This window comes from Athene cunicularia, unplaced genomic scaffold (assembly GCF_003259725.1).
Source record: "Athene cunicularia isolate RWA unplaced genomic scaffold, athCun1 SCF_1, whole genome shotgun sequence".
In the NCBI taxonomy this organism is placed as follows: domain Eukaryota; kingdom Metazoa; phylum Chordata; class Aves; order Strigiformes; family Strigidae; genus Athene; species Athene cunicularia.
Genome location: NW_020799155.1, coordinates 353,662 through 371,887, shown reverse-complemented (window position 1 = coordinate 371,887; position 18,226 = coordinate 353,662). Strand labels below are relative to the sequence as shown.

Sequence of the window (18,226 nt, the reverse complement as noted above, 5' to 3'; positions counted from 1 at the left end):
GACAGAGTGTACACCAGTCAATGTGTACCCAAAAGACATTCTTTTTGTGTGAAGAATCAAAGCAAAATGCATGTTGGAGATAAGGAACTAAAATCAGTTACTCAAATCAATCTGCCACAGTGTCACAAAAATTTTTGCTACCATCTATGAAGCTGTCATACAGGTTGGATTTGTCAGAGGGATCTCTCCAGTACTCTTTTTCATGCATCTGCATGGATTTTTTACACATACGCACGCATGCATATGCATACACACACACAAAAATAAGAGTATCAGGTTGAATCTCAACGCAGACAGGTACCAAAAGAGGAATAAAATTAAATGGGTGCTTCTGGGGACCGAGAGAACCAGACTTTGCAAGGCTTAGTGAGTACTACCATTGTGTTCTGCAGGCAGCAGTGACAAGAGTGTGGCATCCACCTGTTAGCACTGCTTTCAACAAGCACATTTCACAGAAATACCAAGATAGAAATGAACAACTGGACCAAGTGCCCGATGGAGCATGCCTTGTGTAGTGAATTAAGTGCCACTCCACACTTTTCCACTCTGTCAGGAAGCCAATAGGGGTCAGGCACTCTCATCATCAAGAAAATGAAGGGGATATCTAATGTCCTGGGTGGGCAGAGCTCATAACTCAGACCAAAACTGAAAGCAAGTAAAATGACCGTAACCACTAATAATGGGATAAAGCAGGGGGAAAAAATGCACTATATAAGTCAATTCATGTGCATGTGCACTCCCTCTGCTTCTATATTAGCAATAAAAGTTGCTGTTCCATCACAGAGACAGAAACCACTGCCAGGATCCTGAAATATTCTTCAGACTTTCAAAGAAGTCTGAAGTCCTGCAAGTATGATTAAGGGACTGAAGCATCTGTCATACAAGGAGAGCCTGAGAGAGCTAGGACTGTTCAGCCTGGAGAAGAGAAGGCTTGGTGGGATCTTTCCAACCTGTAGAAATACCTGATGCAGGGGGAATAAGAAGGTGAAGTCAGGCTCTTCTCAGTGATGCCCAGTGGAGCAGAGGCCAGGGCACAAATTAAAACATGGGAAACTCCATTTAGACATAAGAAAACACTTTTTTTACTGTTAGCACCGTCAACAACTGTCACAGGTTGCCCAGAGATTGCCCAGAGAATCTCCATCCCTGAAGATATCCAAAACTTGACTGGACACAGTCTTGACCCACAAGCTGACTCTGCTCTGAGGCAGAGGGTGGAACTAGACTTCTTACCTCGACCATTCTGTGATATTCTCAAAAACAATAATCCACAGGTTCTGCTGTCCTGAATGAATTAAAAATCAATTGCTTGTAATTGTACTCTTAACCCCTAGCCTTCCATTACAAATTCTATCATTTAGGACTGTGAAGAAAGTCTTCCTAAAGTAAACAGGATTGCCCACTATGTGAAGTTAGAAGTTTTTTGGCAGATATGAACAAACAACAACCACTGTAAGAAGGTGTGAATTGTCTAATTAACTCCATGGGTACACAGCTGGGAAGCCGTAGAAGGATAATTTAAATGCCAACATTTAATTGCTGATCACTTTAGCAGAAATCCTCCAGGCCTGGGCATTTCACAGTCCCCTAAGGCCTAAAGACATTTTCCATGGTGACAGAAGTGCCAACAGTCCCCTACTCAGAAATCAAACCCTCAAGGTGTCCCTTCATTTCTGCAGTAGTGCAGTTACAGTGGTCTCAGGGACAATGTAACGTAAGTAGAAGGTCTGGCAGCAGGCTAAAAGAAACCGAGAAGCAAAACTGTCAGTGGCAGCTTGTGAAGAATGGAAACTATATTCACTCTAACCCCATATTCAATTTATTAAGGTCCCGACTTTCTTAACTAGTCTAGTGATGACCCAAAATTCAGAGATCATTGCTGCAGATGGTTGCAGAAGTTTAGTTTGCTGTAGAGCACAGGAGACCCGAACCAACCACAAATACTGCTGAAAAACAGTATATATGAATGAGCATGTCTGCTGGTTGAACCAAAAGAGCTCTTGCTATCTACTTTCTAGATGCTTTAAGCCACACAAAATTACAGCATCATCAAGTATACTGACCTTGAAGTGTCTTTAAAAAGGGATTAGGAAGGAAGACACATGCAAAATACTTCATACTAAAGAATGTGGTATCTCTGCAACATGAACAGCTTGATGATTTATCATGTTCAAGTTAAAACTCTAAACCCTCAGGAGGTATTTTTCAACTACAGTCACAGACGAAAGTAAACAAGATTAAGTGTGGTCACAGTCATGTCAATCTCACACAAGCGCTGAAATTTCACACGGCTGAAAGATACGGCCTTGCCTTCACCCTGCTCACATCCCAACATCCCCAAAAACTATTAGAAAAAAAAAGATTAGTTCGCTACATCCCCTGATCCCCTGGCTTACAATGTGGCCACACAGATGTTGGTACTGCCAGGTTGGAGAATGTGCAAGATGAGGCCCAGGGAGCAGGCTGACTTCCCCCTTTAAGTATATTAAAGTTACATGGAATTACTGCTTTAGAGAAAAGAAGGATGGTGTGAGTATGAACCGTAACAGAAGCAATGTGTACATCTCCAGAATAGTCCTGTAGTTCCAAACCTACGGGAATCTTTGTTACACATACTACCTTAATTCAACAAACATAAATGTGGGATAATGCCACTAATCATGTCATCAATAAAAATATCCAAAATTTTTGCGTTATGTTCCCAATTTTCTACTGAACTAAGTATCATACTACTGATTCAGTACTGGCTTCTGGACATTTCTGAAGCAGCAGCATGGCCTATCTGTCATAATACAGATAATAAACAGTGTGAAGACACAGTGACAGAAGGGGCTCTGATGCATTTTCAAAAAGGTACTTGAGGACAGAAGCTTTATTGGCGTTATTTCATTGAAATAACATCAGTAAATTTAGCTCTGGCACCAATGGACAAAATTTTAAAAAGCCAGGGCTATCCATGGACTACAACTCCTCAAAAACTACATCCTCCAGTTCCAAAAGTCTATTTTAGCCATGCGAAATTCACTTACCACAATCAAAATTACAGTTTTGCAAGAAGCACTAAGTTTTCACAAAAATATGGACTTTTTTTTTTTTTAATTTGATCCTCTACAGATGAGTTTAATATTTGGCACTGTCAATGTAAATGAAAGAAAATACGAGGTCCTTGGTGAAGAGGAGAGAAAATACTGAAATATTATTATACTACACACAGATATACATGGAGGAAAAATACTTCCCAAAACCCATGGCTGGAGTCTTTGCCACTATTAATGAACTGACCAGAAAAGGAATAGTGAATATCATTCATCTGGATTTCATGAAGACAGGTTTGATTTACAGAATGAGTCAGTGAGATAGTGAAAAACTATTAAAACACATTAAAGATTGGCTAAGGGTCAGGAACACCAGCATAAGATCAAGTTTTTAATTTATCTAGCTATCTGGACTGAACTATATAGTCTGACATAAAACTAAACTCTATTCTGTCAAAAGAAGAGTTTTATAAAACAGAAGATAAAAATGCCCTTTTAAAGCGACTCTTTGAAATGAAAATTTTAATTTCTTCTCCCTACGTTCTGCTAGGCCAAACAAGGTCATTTTGCTATTCTTATGGGGGGAAAGCTGAAATTATTGAATTGGTTTGGATATGACTTTGTATTAGATATGACTTTGATACTATGGATATTTTTGAGTGAAGTGTGTTTGATGTGGACATCAATACTATTTTATTTTATTTCCATTTTGGAGTAAAAATGGGCTTGTTTGGACAGTAATAGTAATACAGGAAAGTGTAATGTAACTACAACTAACTAACTTTGTATGGTTATTAATATACAAAATGCCTGAAAAGGGAATGGAAGTAGTTCCCCAGATCTACCCAATACTTTTGAACTACCTACTACAGGAAAATACTGTCTTCCCTTCTCAGAATATTAAGAATTCACCCCAGATTATCAGGGAGTTACCATGATTTATGCAGGGCTGTTGAGTCCCTTTATGACAGCTGTTGGAGTTTTCATTGTCATTTCCTTGAGTACCAGGACTTAAAAGCTACTGTGTAAGAATCAATTCTTCTGCCTGTGATACTGCTGCTGATCAGGATTACTTCACCTTTATTTCAGGCCAAATCCATCCCTATGTGTCATTATTTATTTATTTAGGGTGTTTTGTTTGGTTTTGGTTTGTTTTTTTTTCCCCTCCACCAAATGCCCTGAGATCAGTGCATTGCTTTCACACATCTTTTAATACATCTTTCCTAATTATTTCATACTCCTTGGGGATCTTATGTACTCAATGTCCTACAAAGAGTGGTCTTCCTCTTAAACACCTGATCTTGCACATTTCTTATAAACTGGCTACGAAGAGAAAAGAAGTGGTTTGTGCTGAGGAGGCCACTCAGCTGAAGTCTTAAGGACTGAACTTTGGATCAACTGTACTTAAAGATCCTCTTCAACAGCTTTAACACAAAAAACCCCAGCACTGCATTAACGAAAGCAATATCACCAATATGCAAAAATTTCAGAGCATTAAATAAATAATCTTGAAAGCTAGAGTAACAAGTGAAGCAATTCAAATTACAAGGTCATATGCCTAGAAAGCAGGAACGAGAATTTCTGTTGCATGCTAAATCATCAGCTGAAATTTTAAAAGAAAAGAAAAAGGTGTTAAGTATTTGATTAGCAAATGAACTGACAGTCATCAGCATGCTGTAGTTACAAAGACTGTGATTAATGAGGAGAGCCATTTCCAATATACATATAGAAGATTTCATGCTGCTAAAAAAGTCATTGGTAAGACCGCCTGTAAAACAGCATATATAGTTCTGGCTAGTCATATTTGCAGAAATTAATTTTCCTGAACGAAGGCAGAAAAGGGCTATGATGTTGGTCAGGAAATGGAAACCCTATCGTACTAAAAGAGACTAAAAGACACTGGCTGGCTTACTTTTCCAAAATGCAGACAGAATTAGGGGATGTAAGATGGCACATCAGATGGTGAACATCACAAGGGAGAAGAACTATCAAAGTTGAAGGACAGCACTGGTGAAACAACAGAAGTAAAACTTGTTGTGAATAAATTCAGGCTGAAAAGAGAGTGGTCCCAGCCCTTCAAAGGGGTGAGCTTCTGAAACCCTGTTCTCATACAAATAATAAGGACGACAGATTTAAAATGGATCTTGATAATGGATGAGATTACATAATGTTGTTACCTATTATAGAAAAGAATTGAATTTGACACATGAGCTATCTTACTGTCCTGTGTTCCTGTCACTTTTCCCAATTCCTCTGCAGCTAGGGTGCCAAGAAGTCTGCAGACAGAAAGTTGGCAGGAGTCTGGGGATACAACCACCCATACTGGTGCTTTCTTGGAAAGAAGCACTATGTACACGGGGTTCCACCAAGGCCACCCAGATCAACTGGCAGCTTCCTCGCACCACCCTGCCTGCCTGAGTCGAGCCTGGTCGCAGAGAGCCAGCACAAAGCAAAGCAGCAGCTCACACTCCACGCTTGTTCGTTGGACTCTGCTACCTGTGGTGACAGTGGCAGAGTCCCACTTTTGGATACGGGCACTGCTGAATGAACACTCTTGGCTGTTAGCGGTTCATCTGCTTGGATTTTAGCTGATGACTTGAAGATGGCACTGGACGGGGAATTTCCTGTAATTTTCTAATGCTGTTCTTGTCTACTTTTACTATCCTGATTCAGGGATGAAGTAACCCAAACCAAATCTCAAGTGAAGGCATACGTACCATTTATCCAGTAGACATCACACACACATTTACACAGCATTTTGTTACATCCTGTTGGCCTTTACAATGGTTTGTTACTGTTCCTATATGCTACTCTCCACAGGGATAATGTTTCTTCTGAGGTATCTGCAGCATCACATAGACTATTTCTTCCTGCAAGGCTAAAACTACTAGGAAATCTACCTGTGGGTATTCTGCTGTTCTTTTACAGGAATATCACATTTGTAATTGATTAAAAATTTAAATCACATTCCTGGTGCTACTGTGAAAGTTGCACTTCAGGTCCAAGAATTTATTATGAAGCTGAGAAAAATCAACATATTTGGAATGATAGAGTTGTTCCAAAAATAAAAATGAAGCAGAAACTGGCATTTTTTATTTTCAGTATACATGCTGCTATTACATATCAGAGTCTTATAATCACAGAGCAATATGTATTATAATACACAGACCTATCAGGGCAATACTTATATTCCAGAATATGGGGCGGCACAAACACACAAACCCCAGTTCCTCAGAAGCCATTCTAACACTCCAGGATGTCCTAACCAGATACTTCACATCTTTTAAGCAGAAGATTAAACATGTCATGAAAACCCATCCCACAGCTTTAGTGGCCTCACTTCAAATGAAGTCTTACAGAGAATTTAAATTCTTGCACATTCATCTTGGTATGATGTAAGAGTATTGCTGCTAGAGGCCAAGTCCTCTGAGGTATCAAGCACTGCCTGAGGACTCTAAGAGTTCTTGTCTTTCATCTGGGTATATGAATATTCCATGTTATGCCAAGGTCAAAAGCCAGGATTGAAGTGCTAACCTGGTTTACATTTCAATACTTAAAAGCACCACACCTGATCTGGCTCTCCTTAGCCTGAATTACAAAATCCACAACTTCCTCGCAAAAGTGCTGCTGAGGCTAGCCTGAAGACCTTTGTCCTTATGCTACAAATTTTCTTTTTCTTCCTGCTATGCATATTTACCCTTAGACAACATCTAGCTCTTAACCTCATCTGCCACTTCACAAGCTGTCAAATGACTATTCAAGCACTAAAAAAAATGAAGGGTCTGTTAAGTTGTAAATTAAATGACAGTCTATAGCTGAAAATTAGCAGTAACGTGCCCAAAACTTTATTGATTGCTAAGAAAAGGTGAATAACCCCTCCTACAGCTGGCTGTGTAATTACTGACCTTTAGAACCCAAAAGCTATTAATTTAAGAACTGATAGCAGTGAACTAGCAAATGAGTTATTTTGCAACAGGACAGTAAAGGCTGTCAAGATTTTGCATGTGTTCAGCGCCACCTTGAATAGTATTGTTACATGGCTATATTTTCCATTTTAACGCAGAATATAACTCAAGCTACATTGGGACATAAAACGCCTGTCAACTAGTTCAGATCAGTGGGAATGTAGCCACAGATACTGAGGCCTTTCAGTACGTTTTAAGAACTCAACATCCTTCCAAAAAGGTTTCTAAATTACTGTTAAAGGCAGGAAAATTGTATTGCCAAGCTCAGCCACTCTGATACATGTACTGCAAACATTTCATCTGCCCTCAGAGATAAAGACGGGAACAGCCGGTAACAGGAGAATAGCAGACAGTAATCCGACATCAGTAAAGTTTCTTTACATATGGGACACACACACACACACACACACACACACACACACAAAGCCCACCACTTCTCTTAATACTGCTGAGTTTAGTCTGTTGCAGACTCTAGTACAATTCACAGAAATAGTCGTTTAAAGACTATTAATACAAACGTGCTCAGCAATATTTTAACTTGTTTCTTTTCCTTCTCAATAATAAGCACTTACCAAGAATGAAGAGATAGTTGCCTTTTGACAAAGCAAACGACATTTTAAGAGCACTGGTCCAGCGGTGGCATTTACAGTAAGAAAAATTTTAAAAGATACAATAACTGGAAGTAATGAAAGAAAAAGGTATCTGACCTGGTGCAGATGTCCTTCCATGAAGAGTAGTTTCATTAGGCAGGAGATCTTTTGAATTGGAAGTGAATGGTGATTGTCTAAATGTGTCTTCAGAAAAGAAAGGGCTACAGGAAAAATATAAGATGTTCTTTTGTAAACAAAATAGCAGTTAACGAAAGAAGAAAATATGATTCTTGACCCTAACATCTAAATATTGTGACAAATACCATCTTGTTATAAGCCCTGTTTCATTTACAGAATTCATGCCGAAAGATATGCAGACCATGAAGCAAGGTGTGGAGAAGAGGCATGCTTGGTAAAATTGTATCTCAGTGAAAGCTGAAGTCCTCCCAAAAGGCTTTTAACTACATTTTATCAGCTCAGATTTGCTATATCACAATACAGTATGGATCATTAAAATTAATGCTTTAAAAATTTGTATTCTACTGTCCGAAATTTTGTATTCAACTGTCATACCTGGAGAGCACAATCAGGAAAGGTGGAAAACATTATTATTCAATAATCTGAGGTCTGCAGTAATTATTTTTAAAACAAAAATTTTCAAATTCTAGGTTAAGATGCTACTTAGATAGTTTTCTTTTGACACGGCATTACCTAATGAAATTAACTCCATGAGTTTGATTTTTAAAACAGGAAACAATTCATATAAGCTAACTGAATGGTTACTCCTCAAAGAGTATTAAGTGCAAATATTAACCAGCTACTTGACTCCAAAAAGCACAGCATGCTTTGGTTTTAATTAACAGGCAGTAAAAAGTCAATTTCAATAGTGAATTGACATTTCTGTCAAAGTATTTTGTTTTCTGCTCAGTTAAAGATCATAACAGAAACAAAAATACCTCGACTACAGTACAGACAGACATCAGTAAGAAAAAATTCAAAATGAAAAAGGACAGTCTTTCTTGGAAAACTGTTTTCTAAGGCAGTGTATTCCATCTGTATGCAAACTATCAATTTCTTCTAAGCAAAATGAAAACTACAGTAAATCTGATCACTCTTATATTGAGAATCCTTAACAGGCAGGTATATAGCGGGTGTCTTAAAGGTGCAGAACAGGAGGCCACCTCATTTCTGCAGCCTGTTCTTATTCAGTAATAAAAGCCAAAAACCTTTTCAGGATAAAGATCATAGTATGAGGTATTATGAAGCATCGCACAGCGGGCAGTTCAGACCCAGAGACTGTGCTAGCAGCACCAACCAAGTTGACCCTACCAGACCAGATTCCCACAGTGTCAATCCAAACAATTGCACTGGCACAACTTTCCCCTTATACAGTCTTTCTGCAGAGAGTGAACAAGGTGTCCTCCACCGAGTCACTTGTATTCTTAGTCAGATCTCTTCTGCCTTTGCGAAACTTGTTGATAATTAACTTGATCATGTATCACTTCAGGCAATCACATTATTTACTTTCTCACCAATTTTTTTGGCCATTATTCATTTTGTGCTGTTGCACTTGTGACAGTTAATGGGACATTTTGGTACTTCTACAGAAGTTTAAACGTGACCATAAACACTGTTGACATTAGGTTGTGCTGAAGGGTAAGGCATGAAACTGTCCTAAATCTGAACAATTTCGTGTACACAGATAGCTGAACAATGCATAATACTGAAGAAAATAAGTGATTGGGATAAAGCAAAACAGCTCCAGCCCACATGTGCAAAACTGAACTTTTTCCAAGACTCACACTGCCACTCAGGGGTGACATAATACAAAACAGACTGACGCTGTATAAAAATATGGCATCATTTATTGCAACATTTTTCTCAGTGGTTTAATAAAGATTTGAAAGAAAAACATCAATAAAAAAAAGCTTTATTACTGTTGTAACTCTTCAAAATCTTGTAATCTGCTCAGGTTTCCATATTGGCCTTCCTTAGATTCAGTCACTGGGACACTGCTTATTGCCGGTTCTAAGCAAAACGGATGATGTAAAGTTTATCTATTTCAGGCTAGGCCATGTATCATAAGCAGGTTGCTGTTGTAGACTGCATCATGTTGAGTCCCAAGGATTTCCCTCTCTGCCATCGGCCTCCAATGAATTACAGAACCATTCTTGGCTACCTCTTTTCTGCCTTCTTCTAGAATGGCAGCTGAGTCTCTTCAGTATTGGGCCTATCATTCTTTTTATTTCAGCAGATACATCCTCCAATTCCCAGTTCGAAGTATGGAGGGAGGAGCTCCTGCTTCGTAGTACAAAACCATGCAAATTATTCTCAGTCACTGTGCAAAGTCTCTTCTAATGAAGCTTAAGCTTTACAATTTTTTTCTCTGGCTGTACTTTTCCAGTTTTATGGCTACGCAGTTCTCTAGATGAAAGAAACTTATCTTGGCATCTTACGCTGGCGTACTCACTTCCCGATCATTTGCTTCTCCACTTTCTGTCTTTGTATCACAGATGGCAGGATCTACCATCTCACTCAGCCATTGAACTGTGAGGAATCCTTGCCAGTTTCGGCTGCTTAAGCGAAGTCATATGGAAGTATATGATTGTAAAGTCCAGGAATACTCACAGAAGGAATAGCAACAGATAGGCAACAGTTAGAAAAGTTAGTATGGAATAAGCCCTTTTGCTGGGCTTTGCAAGACTCTCACCAATGACACAGCTTAATCTCTCTGCTCCCCAGTTACTCACAGGTGGACAACACTGACCTCACTTTGGCTCTCTGCAGCTGACAGCAAACTTCACATAACAATTGTTATTCAAATGCCTTTCTGTCATTACTCCAGATGTAGGTTGGTGAGCCAAACTGCAACACCACACGTTTTCTTAATGCAGTCTGAGTGCCTCTATCTTCCACTGGCTGCTCCATCACATTCTATTTTTGAGAAGGCGTCATACCCTTACCAGTAAAGACTTCCAGCTGTTTGGTTTTGGGTGGGTTTTTTTTGGCAAGGTCTTTCAAGTCAATCTGTTTGAGCTCGTGGGGTTTAGTAGATGGACTCCCTTCCCCTTAAGAAGCTCTTCTTATTCATGTCTTCTTCTGTTGATAAGATAGGTGAGATAAGAAAAGCAGCGGGAAGAACTGAATCAGGCACTCAGCATTTCATGCCCTGATGGGTAGCAGCCATTATCAGGACTTCTCAGTAAAACTCAGTGCAAGTTTGACAACAGCTAACTATGCTACCCTCTTCGAAGCTGGCAGCCAGAAGAAGGGGAAATTCTCTTTGAACTGTCCTCAACCTTTCCAGTTTGAATTATCTCTGATAGATCCAAAAGTAGCTCTGGATTCTCACACCAGTCCTGCCGGTAACATCACAGGACACTGAAATCTATTTTCAACTATTTGTCACACACACACCCCCACACCCCCACACCCCCCCCCAAGGCACACTGGATGGTTAATGAGTAGTCGGGCAATATACACATCTATCTCCATTATGCATCTTGCAGGGTTATGCTTTTTAAGTAGTCACAGGAAGGCTATGCAGGCTGCACATTGCACAAATTCCCAAACGAGCAAATATGGGAAGCATTCACAGTAGCTAGAAGTTAAAAGCTCAATTTAATTATCTTTCAACTTGTAACATCCCTAATGTACATTTACTGAGCTGATCAGTTTATTAAAAACAAATTATTTATTTATTACAGCTACTGTGAATGAATGGGATAGGCCTAGGAATTTAAGAACATATTTTAGAGATATTTTCTTCTGCAACTGAAATGCTTTTCAATTTCTGTCTGGACAAAGTCGTCTTTGTTAGCAAGCACCGAACATGCTGGGAACTTCTGTAGAAGGGGCTGCAGAGGCACAGAAGGTCTTACTGTCATTTTTGAGGGAACTCTTCATCACTTTGGTGCACTGTCTCCAACCCATCCACACTGACATGGGAACTTTTAGGCAGGAAATAAACGTACCCTTGTCAAACCCTAACTTCTCCTCGCCATGGGCTCCTAAGTTTTTACCAATTCTAGGTACCACTTACTACGTAAGAGCTTTGAATTTTCCCAGAGGGACACCTCACTTAGCTGCTCATGTATATGCAAACAACTTTTGTGGGCTTGCTCCCAGCCACAATACTGTAAAGTGAATGTTTCTTTAACAGCATGTGCTGTAACTGGATCATGTTTTTAATTCCTGGGTAATTTCATTTATTGTATTAACGTGGCTGTAATCTTTAACAAATGTTTCATTAGCATTGTCTTACAGTCTGACTTCTAAAAATTCATCTCTAGAAGGCATTGAGAAGATAGAAATACTGATCTGAAATTTTATTAAAGAAACACGAGTTTGACAGAAGACTGAATCAAAATCACCTCTTCTAACATTGGTCCATGTCTTGAAATCCAGCTGTCATCCTGTTTTTCCCTCAAGCACTGCATGTACTATGCAGTTTCTTTTAAGTTTCAGTTTTTGTAGAAAAAGATAGAAAAAATAATTCTTAAAATGATGTGTGAATACTTGATCAAAGGAGAACAGTCATTTTGGCCCAAAGGCCTTTTGTCTCATGAACTCTAAGCAATCAGATCTACAGGTGTAATTTTTCAGATATAGGTTACATTACTCATGAAAGTATCTTACACTTGTAATATCAGGTCACATTTGCAGGAGACAGACACATCTGAGTTCACAAGGCAAAATGAAGCAATGCCATTTACACTACAGCTTTGCAGATAACAATGGACTGTACTTACCTGGCTGTAGTTCTGATGGCGTTATCTTTATTGTGGTTGTGCTCTTTGCTCACCTTTTCTGCAGAGGAACATACATGGGTTTTTTTGTGATTAGCATGTATCATATTTTCCCTATCAGGTTTTATTCAGCAGAAGTATTTCAATGTTTTATGATAACAGCATAATCCAGGGTAATTTAGGGTAAACGGTTACAGCATGGTTAGAGAATGGACGTGACTTTATTCAAACTAACACCCAACAAATTTTTTCAGCTTCATTATTAGTGCTCCATGCAAAGTGTGTGATACAGGCATTCATTAAACACAGTGCTGATATCACTGCCTTTATGTAACAGCTGAGGTTCACCTTCTTTGTCAAAACAAACGGACAGCGCGGCCCCAGGAGCACTGTCTGCTGCAGCCACTGGCCACTTATGCCAGTAACTGCCATCTATAGGTTCCCCTACACTCCAAGGCCTGGATCAACCTGTTGTCACAAATTATTCAATTAGCTTTCAAAAATACAGGAGTTGAACTCCGGCTTTTCCAATTCAGTTCAAATATCGTGAACCTGACCTGACTGTCACAGTGCTCTAAAGCATATGCTAACTATGGGGGACATTTGGCAAGGCTTTTGCATTCCAAATGTGAGGGTAGAAGGGCTCTGACTCCTATTATTTTCCAGCCTTAGCAATCTCACACTTTCACAGTACCTTAATGGTTATACACAATCTCTTTTTGTTCTTTAAATTCAACCATTTACTATTTCCACTGCTTTTACCTGATAACTGGAAGAGCAGCTCAGATGCCATCTTCACTGATATATCTTGGCTGAATAGATTTCTTTCTGGGAGCACACGACCTTCTGGTGCCTTCTGTATGTGTTCACTAATGTCTCGCCCTAATAAAGTGTTGTAGCCAACATTTTGGCTGGGTTGGCTGGGTGACACTGAAGACTGCGAATCATGAATGTCAACTTCCATTGGTTCTTCCTTTATCTTTACCATCTGGGTTTCCTTGTAACTCTCAGCTGCAAATACGTATTTAAAAAAAAAAACAAAAAACAAACAAACAACCGCCACAATTATTTAATTAGGCTACAATTTTTCAGAGTACTCAAAGCAGGAATCACAATTACAAAGTTATAATTTGTATACTATATCACTGCAAATGTTAAGAGAAGCAAGCAGCTGACTGCTACAGTATTCTTCCGGGGGTTATAAATAGATGCAACCTCTTGAAAAAAAAAATTCCAACTAGAGAGCAGAAAACAGTTGCATATTTGTAAATCTGAGCGTTATAGCACTTTCAATGAATACTGGATGATCACACACCACTTCACCATGCTTTGTTTTTACTTATTAACTGAAGTTGCAACTACACACCAGCCCTCCAAAGGTGGGCACTGAAGACCTCTTACAAACTCTACATTACTCTTTTCTTAGCAGAAGTTCCAGCATGGACAGTCAGAAGTACTGGTATGGGGACAGATGAGGAGGAAACCTCATCTGCTCCTCTTTCATTCTCTTTATTAAACTAAAAAACAGGCAACTATGTGAAAAACCATTTTGTCCTAGGTGCATATGCTTTCAAGATGAGAGGAGTATTCTGGGGCCCATGCTATTCTAAAGTCTGATTTTGTAACAAGCATATATATTTCCTCATACATTATTGACCTTAACGACGATAACAATAAACCCAGATCCTTTCCTCCATGCCGCCTTCTCCAGTGTCTTAGGTCTAGCAAACAAAACCATAGCCTAGAAGACAATTTGTAGTTCGCTTTCCACACTTGAGATTCCCAGGTGTTGCTGAATGCTCTGGTTTGGCTGCAAGGTAAGTGATCATTTTTTCTTCAGAATAAAAGCTCTGAAATCTCAAAATCAAGGTTCCAAGGTAATTTGCCTACCACACCCCAAATACCTATACAGTCATTTGGATTCAGACTTTCTGCTGTGGAAAGAGAAGTTAAAACCTGTAGAATTTATTCTCAGTTTCGTTTCAGAGAAAGATGATGAGGTTTTAAAATATTTTCATTCAGAGTGCTCCTGAAAGGACACAGATACCATGGCAGAACTGCCCAACTAAGTGTTGCCTCTGCTAGCTAGATGCTGACCAGACACTCTGGAAACAGGCAGCCTAAAACAGGCAATATGCCTGGGAGAGTCAAGAATATAGATAAATTCATGAACATTAAATACCAGAAGGGCCATCCAGGTAAGGAATCATTCCAACAAAAAAATGTACATGGGATTTATTAATTTTGCCTAAACCTGTACATGTACTTCTGGTACTAGGCAAGATACTGAAAACCTTAAGAAAAATCTGCTTCTGTTTACTCATGATTAGCACATGCCCTAAATTGTCCCCTACGTAGCCTCCACAGCTGGAGTCAAGGGAAAACGTGAGTTTTGAATTTCTCAGACTTCATGAGCTGAAGGAAGAAAAGACCACCCTAGCATCCAGCAAAAGAGGCCATGGTAAAGGGTAGGGACAGGTACACTGCAGCACACAGAGCCAGAGAAGAGAGAGCTTAGGTGCTGAGGGGATTAGATTCTGGGGGAGAAGTCTGGCCCTTGTCCAGACTGGGGGGGGGACATGATCAGATCTATGACCATGGGCCAGCATGTTAACTGGTGCAGACAGGGGCTGGCTATCCTGATGTCACTGGTGGAGGTCACTGATGGAGGCACTCTGCACAATGAGTTCCCTCACATGGAAGTTTCCTTGTTATCTCTCAAATTTTGCTATTTAGAAGGCTCTGATATTAAAATTAAATAAAGGAATACCAGTTCATAAGAAAAAGCCCAAACACAAACAGTATTTTCTATTAACTTTGAATCAGAGAGAAGAAAAGGGGCCAGAGGGGAATCCACTAACTTCACTTGATAAATTAATCTGTTGCTGCTCTGGTTTTCCCCTCCTCTCTAACTCACATATGATTGTGTCAGCCTCACAGATTTTATTCCAAGTGTGAATGTTTCAAACACCACCCAGCCTTTTGTTTTCAATGACACAATATTACAATGAATCTCAGAGGCACCAAAACGTAGTTTGGTCATCCCTGATAACACCTTCAAATGGTTGGTGTGATCCTGTAGTCTCTAATCAAACAGGCTCCCTTTAGCATGAAGGTATATGCATTCCACCTAAAATTAAACTGATGCGTGTCACCAAGTCCTTTTTTATTCCCTTCATTTCTCCCTCTCCCCACTTTCCTGTTGTTCTTAAGTGGAGAAAAAGTGGCTTTGCTGCCTACAGATCTTAAAAAAAAATTTAAAAAATAATCAAAGCTAGGAGATAAAAGCCACTTGGGTATGTGCCAGGAACAATTTACATGAAGTGCTTTCAATCTTTTCTTATGACATTTCTTGACCTTTAAAAGAAACATATAAACACTGATAAAAATCATTACCATCTACGATTGACCAAATACATTTCAGACTTTCAAAATTTTCAGTGAATTCTCAACTGAAGACAAGTTAGAAATACCATGTAATGCCTTTTTTGTCCTGTTAAGCAGATGAGTTTTTTTATTATTATTTAAAGCGTCCATTAGCCTCTTATAAAACCACAGAACACTGCATCTGTGTTGAAAAGTGTAAAAATAGCATGCTGTGCATTAAAAGTGAAACACGGAACAGCAACGGAATGCATCAGGTAACACTGTCAATCAAAAGCTCAGGTAACTCCACAAACAAATGAGTTCTTCAGATGTCTGAGAGACCGAGCTCTGCACCCAGCTGCCAAATATAGGTGCAGAGTCAAGCTGACCTTTGCTGCCCTCTCTGCTTTTAAAATATTCTTTCTATTTCTGTTCCTGCCCCACACAGTTTAATTCCTCGTCCTGCAAATGCTTTTGAATCGGACAAACTGATACGACCCCAACTAAGGCAAGAGTCAAGCAATACTGATGACCTTCTCTCCCTCACAATCAGCTAGCACTCAAACTGCCCTAACTAAATTTACATATTTGATCATTTCCTTTGACCTTTATCTTCCCAGCTGCACCCTTTTGATCTGACAGAATGTCCCTGCCAAAAGTGAATCCTGTCATACTCCGATTCCCAAAAGCAAACGCAGAAGACTGAAGCAGCGTGTCTATGATAATTTCACAAGAGCCAGCCAAAGGGAAACACAGTCAGTCTGTCCCATGAGCAGCAATCATAGCCATACAAGCTGTGCCAAGATCTTGTGCTGGTAAAAGACTGTGATTAAGGTTATACCCATACCCATCTCACCATACAGTCAGTCAAACTGTAACTTCTATCCTGAAAATTTTTTTCCCTTCTGTGGTACAGACAGTTCATTTGTGGAGTAAGGTGATATCCCTTATTTCCTTACACAGGTATCTCACATGATTACAGTGCAGCTAAAGTTTTTCAAGTCAAGGACTCGTACATTGAAAGGTCTCCTGGTTCAAATAATTAAAATCATTATAGCTTTGGCTTTTTTCCACTTTTGCATTTCTTCTTGAGTAGATGGGCTAGGTTAAATAAACTGCAATGTATCAGAACACAACGTTAGTAGACAAGACTCACTTTCTTCATGTCAGATTTTAATAGAAGTACAGACATCTAAGACTCAAGTAGCTTTAAAGTATCCAGACCATGATCTCCTAAACATCACAGAATCAGCTTGGTTGGAAAAAGCCTTGAAGATCACCTAGTCCAACCATTAACCTCACACTGACCATTCTCAACTACAACAGATTCCTCAGCGCTGGATCAACCCCTCCAGGGATGGGGACTTCAATACCTCCCTGGGCAGCCCATTCCAACGCCCAACAACCCCTTCTGCAAAGAAATGCTTCCTAATAGCCAGTCTTAACCTTCCCCGGCACAGCTTGAGGCCATTCCCTCTTGTCCTGTCACTTGTTACTTGGCTCAAGAGACTCATCCCCAGCTCTCTGCACTCTCCTGTCAGGGAGCTGTAGAGGGCCATGAGGTCTCCCCTCAGCCTCCTCTTCTCCAGACTAAACTCAGATCACCGTCCCTTTGAATTCCTTGCTAATCTACACCGTATTTTTCGTTTCCTTAACTGCTTTGTGTAATCTCTGGGCATACCAAAACTGCTCTCCCGTTTTGTTTAAATACTTGCCAAATTCACATGGGACCTGCACTGTCGTTGTGCAGAATGAGATGTTACACCATTAAAAAGAGTACATTTAGTAAATTAATTGGAAAGATCCCAAGTTCAGAAGCCAAAAGAAAACACAATGGACAAATACAGTCACACAGCCATAATTAAAAAACGCAAGTAAAAAGATTAATAACAGCAGAGTTTTTTACAAAACAATCCCACCCACAGTTAGATCATGCAAAAAAAGAGGCACTGAATACTGTTACAGGAATCTCGTTTAAGATCCATTTTTTTACAAAGTACATATCAAATAGCTTTACGTTTCTAAGGAACCATGAACTGCAACCGTAGCATCACATTCTTATTCTCCATATGAAGATATTATGTTCCAAGTGTATATCTCCAATTCATCAAATAATTATGCAACATCTAATGGATAAAGATAATATTTTTCTTAACTACTTTCTTTTGGACAAACTCAAAGACAGGCATCTCCAGCTTTACTGCATTTTCTCTTTGACTACTTCTCAAAGACTGGGGTTTCTTTTTTTATTCAGGGGTTGGGGCTTTTTCGTTCATTTTTTTTGTTAACTTATTAAAACAAACATCTTAAACATCAACATTGAAGGCCCAAAGAATTACCAGTGCTAATACATTTGCATACCCACACATCACACATTAAGGCCTTGCTGTATGCATGACTGGCAGAGTTATAAACGCTTAAATTCCTATTCTAGGGAATACACAAAACTGAGTGGTTATGCTAATAGTGCTTTACTTCAGGAAACAAACTCTGAAGTCTTTTACAGAAATATAACCATATGA

At 39.4% G+C, this 18,226-nt stretch overlaps 1 protein-coding gene across 1 annotated transcript in view; it reads right to left on the bottom strand.

Annotated features, from left to right (window-relative positions):
• Positions 1–18,226, bottom strand: part of ZNF827 (zinc finger protein 827) — an 87,882-nt gene that overhangs the window by 24,200 nt on the left and 45,456 nt on the right. The window contains exons 6-8 of the mRNA XM_026866958.1: positions 13,101–13,349; positions 12,342–12,399; positions 7,708–7,811 (exon numbers count right to left, since the gene is read on the bottom strand). Of these exons, the coding sequence (XP_026722759.1) occupies positions 7,708–7,811; positions 12,342–12,399; positions 13,101–13,349 (411 nt within the window). The remainder of the gene's footprint in view (positions 1–7,707; positions 7,812–12,341; positions 12,400–13,100; positions 13,350–18,226) is intronic.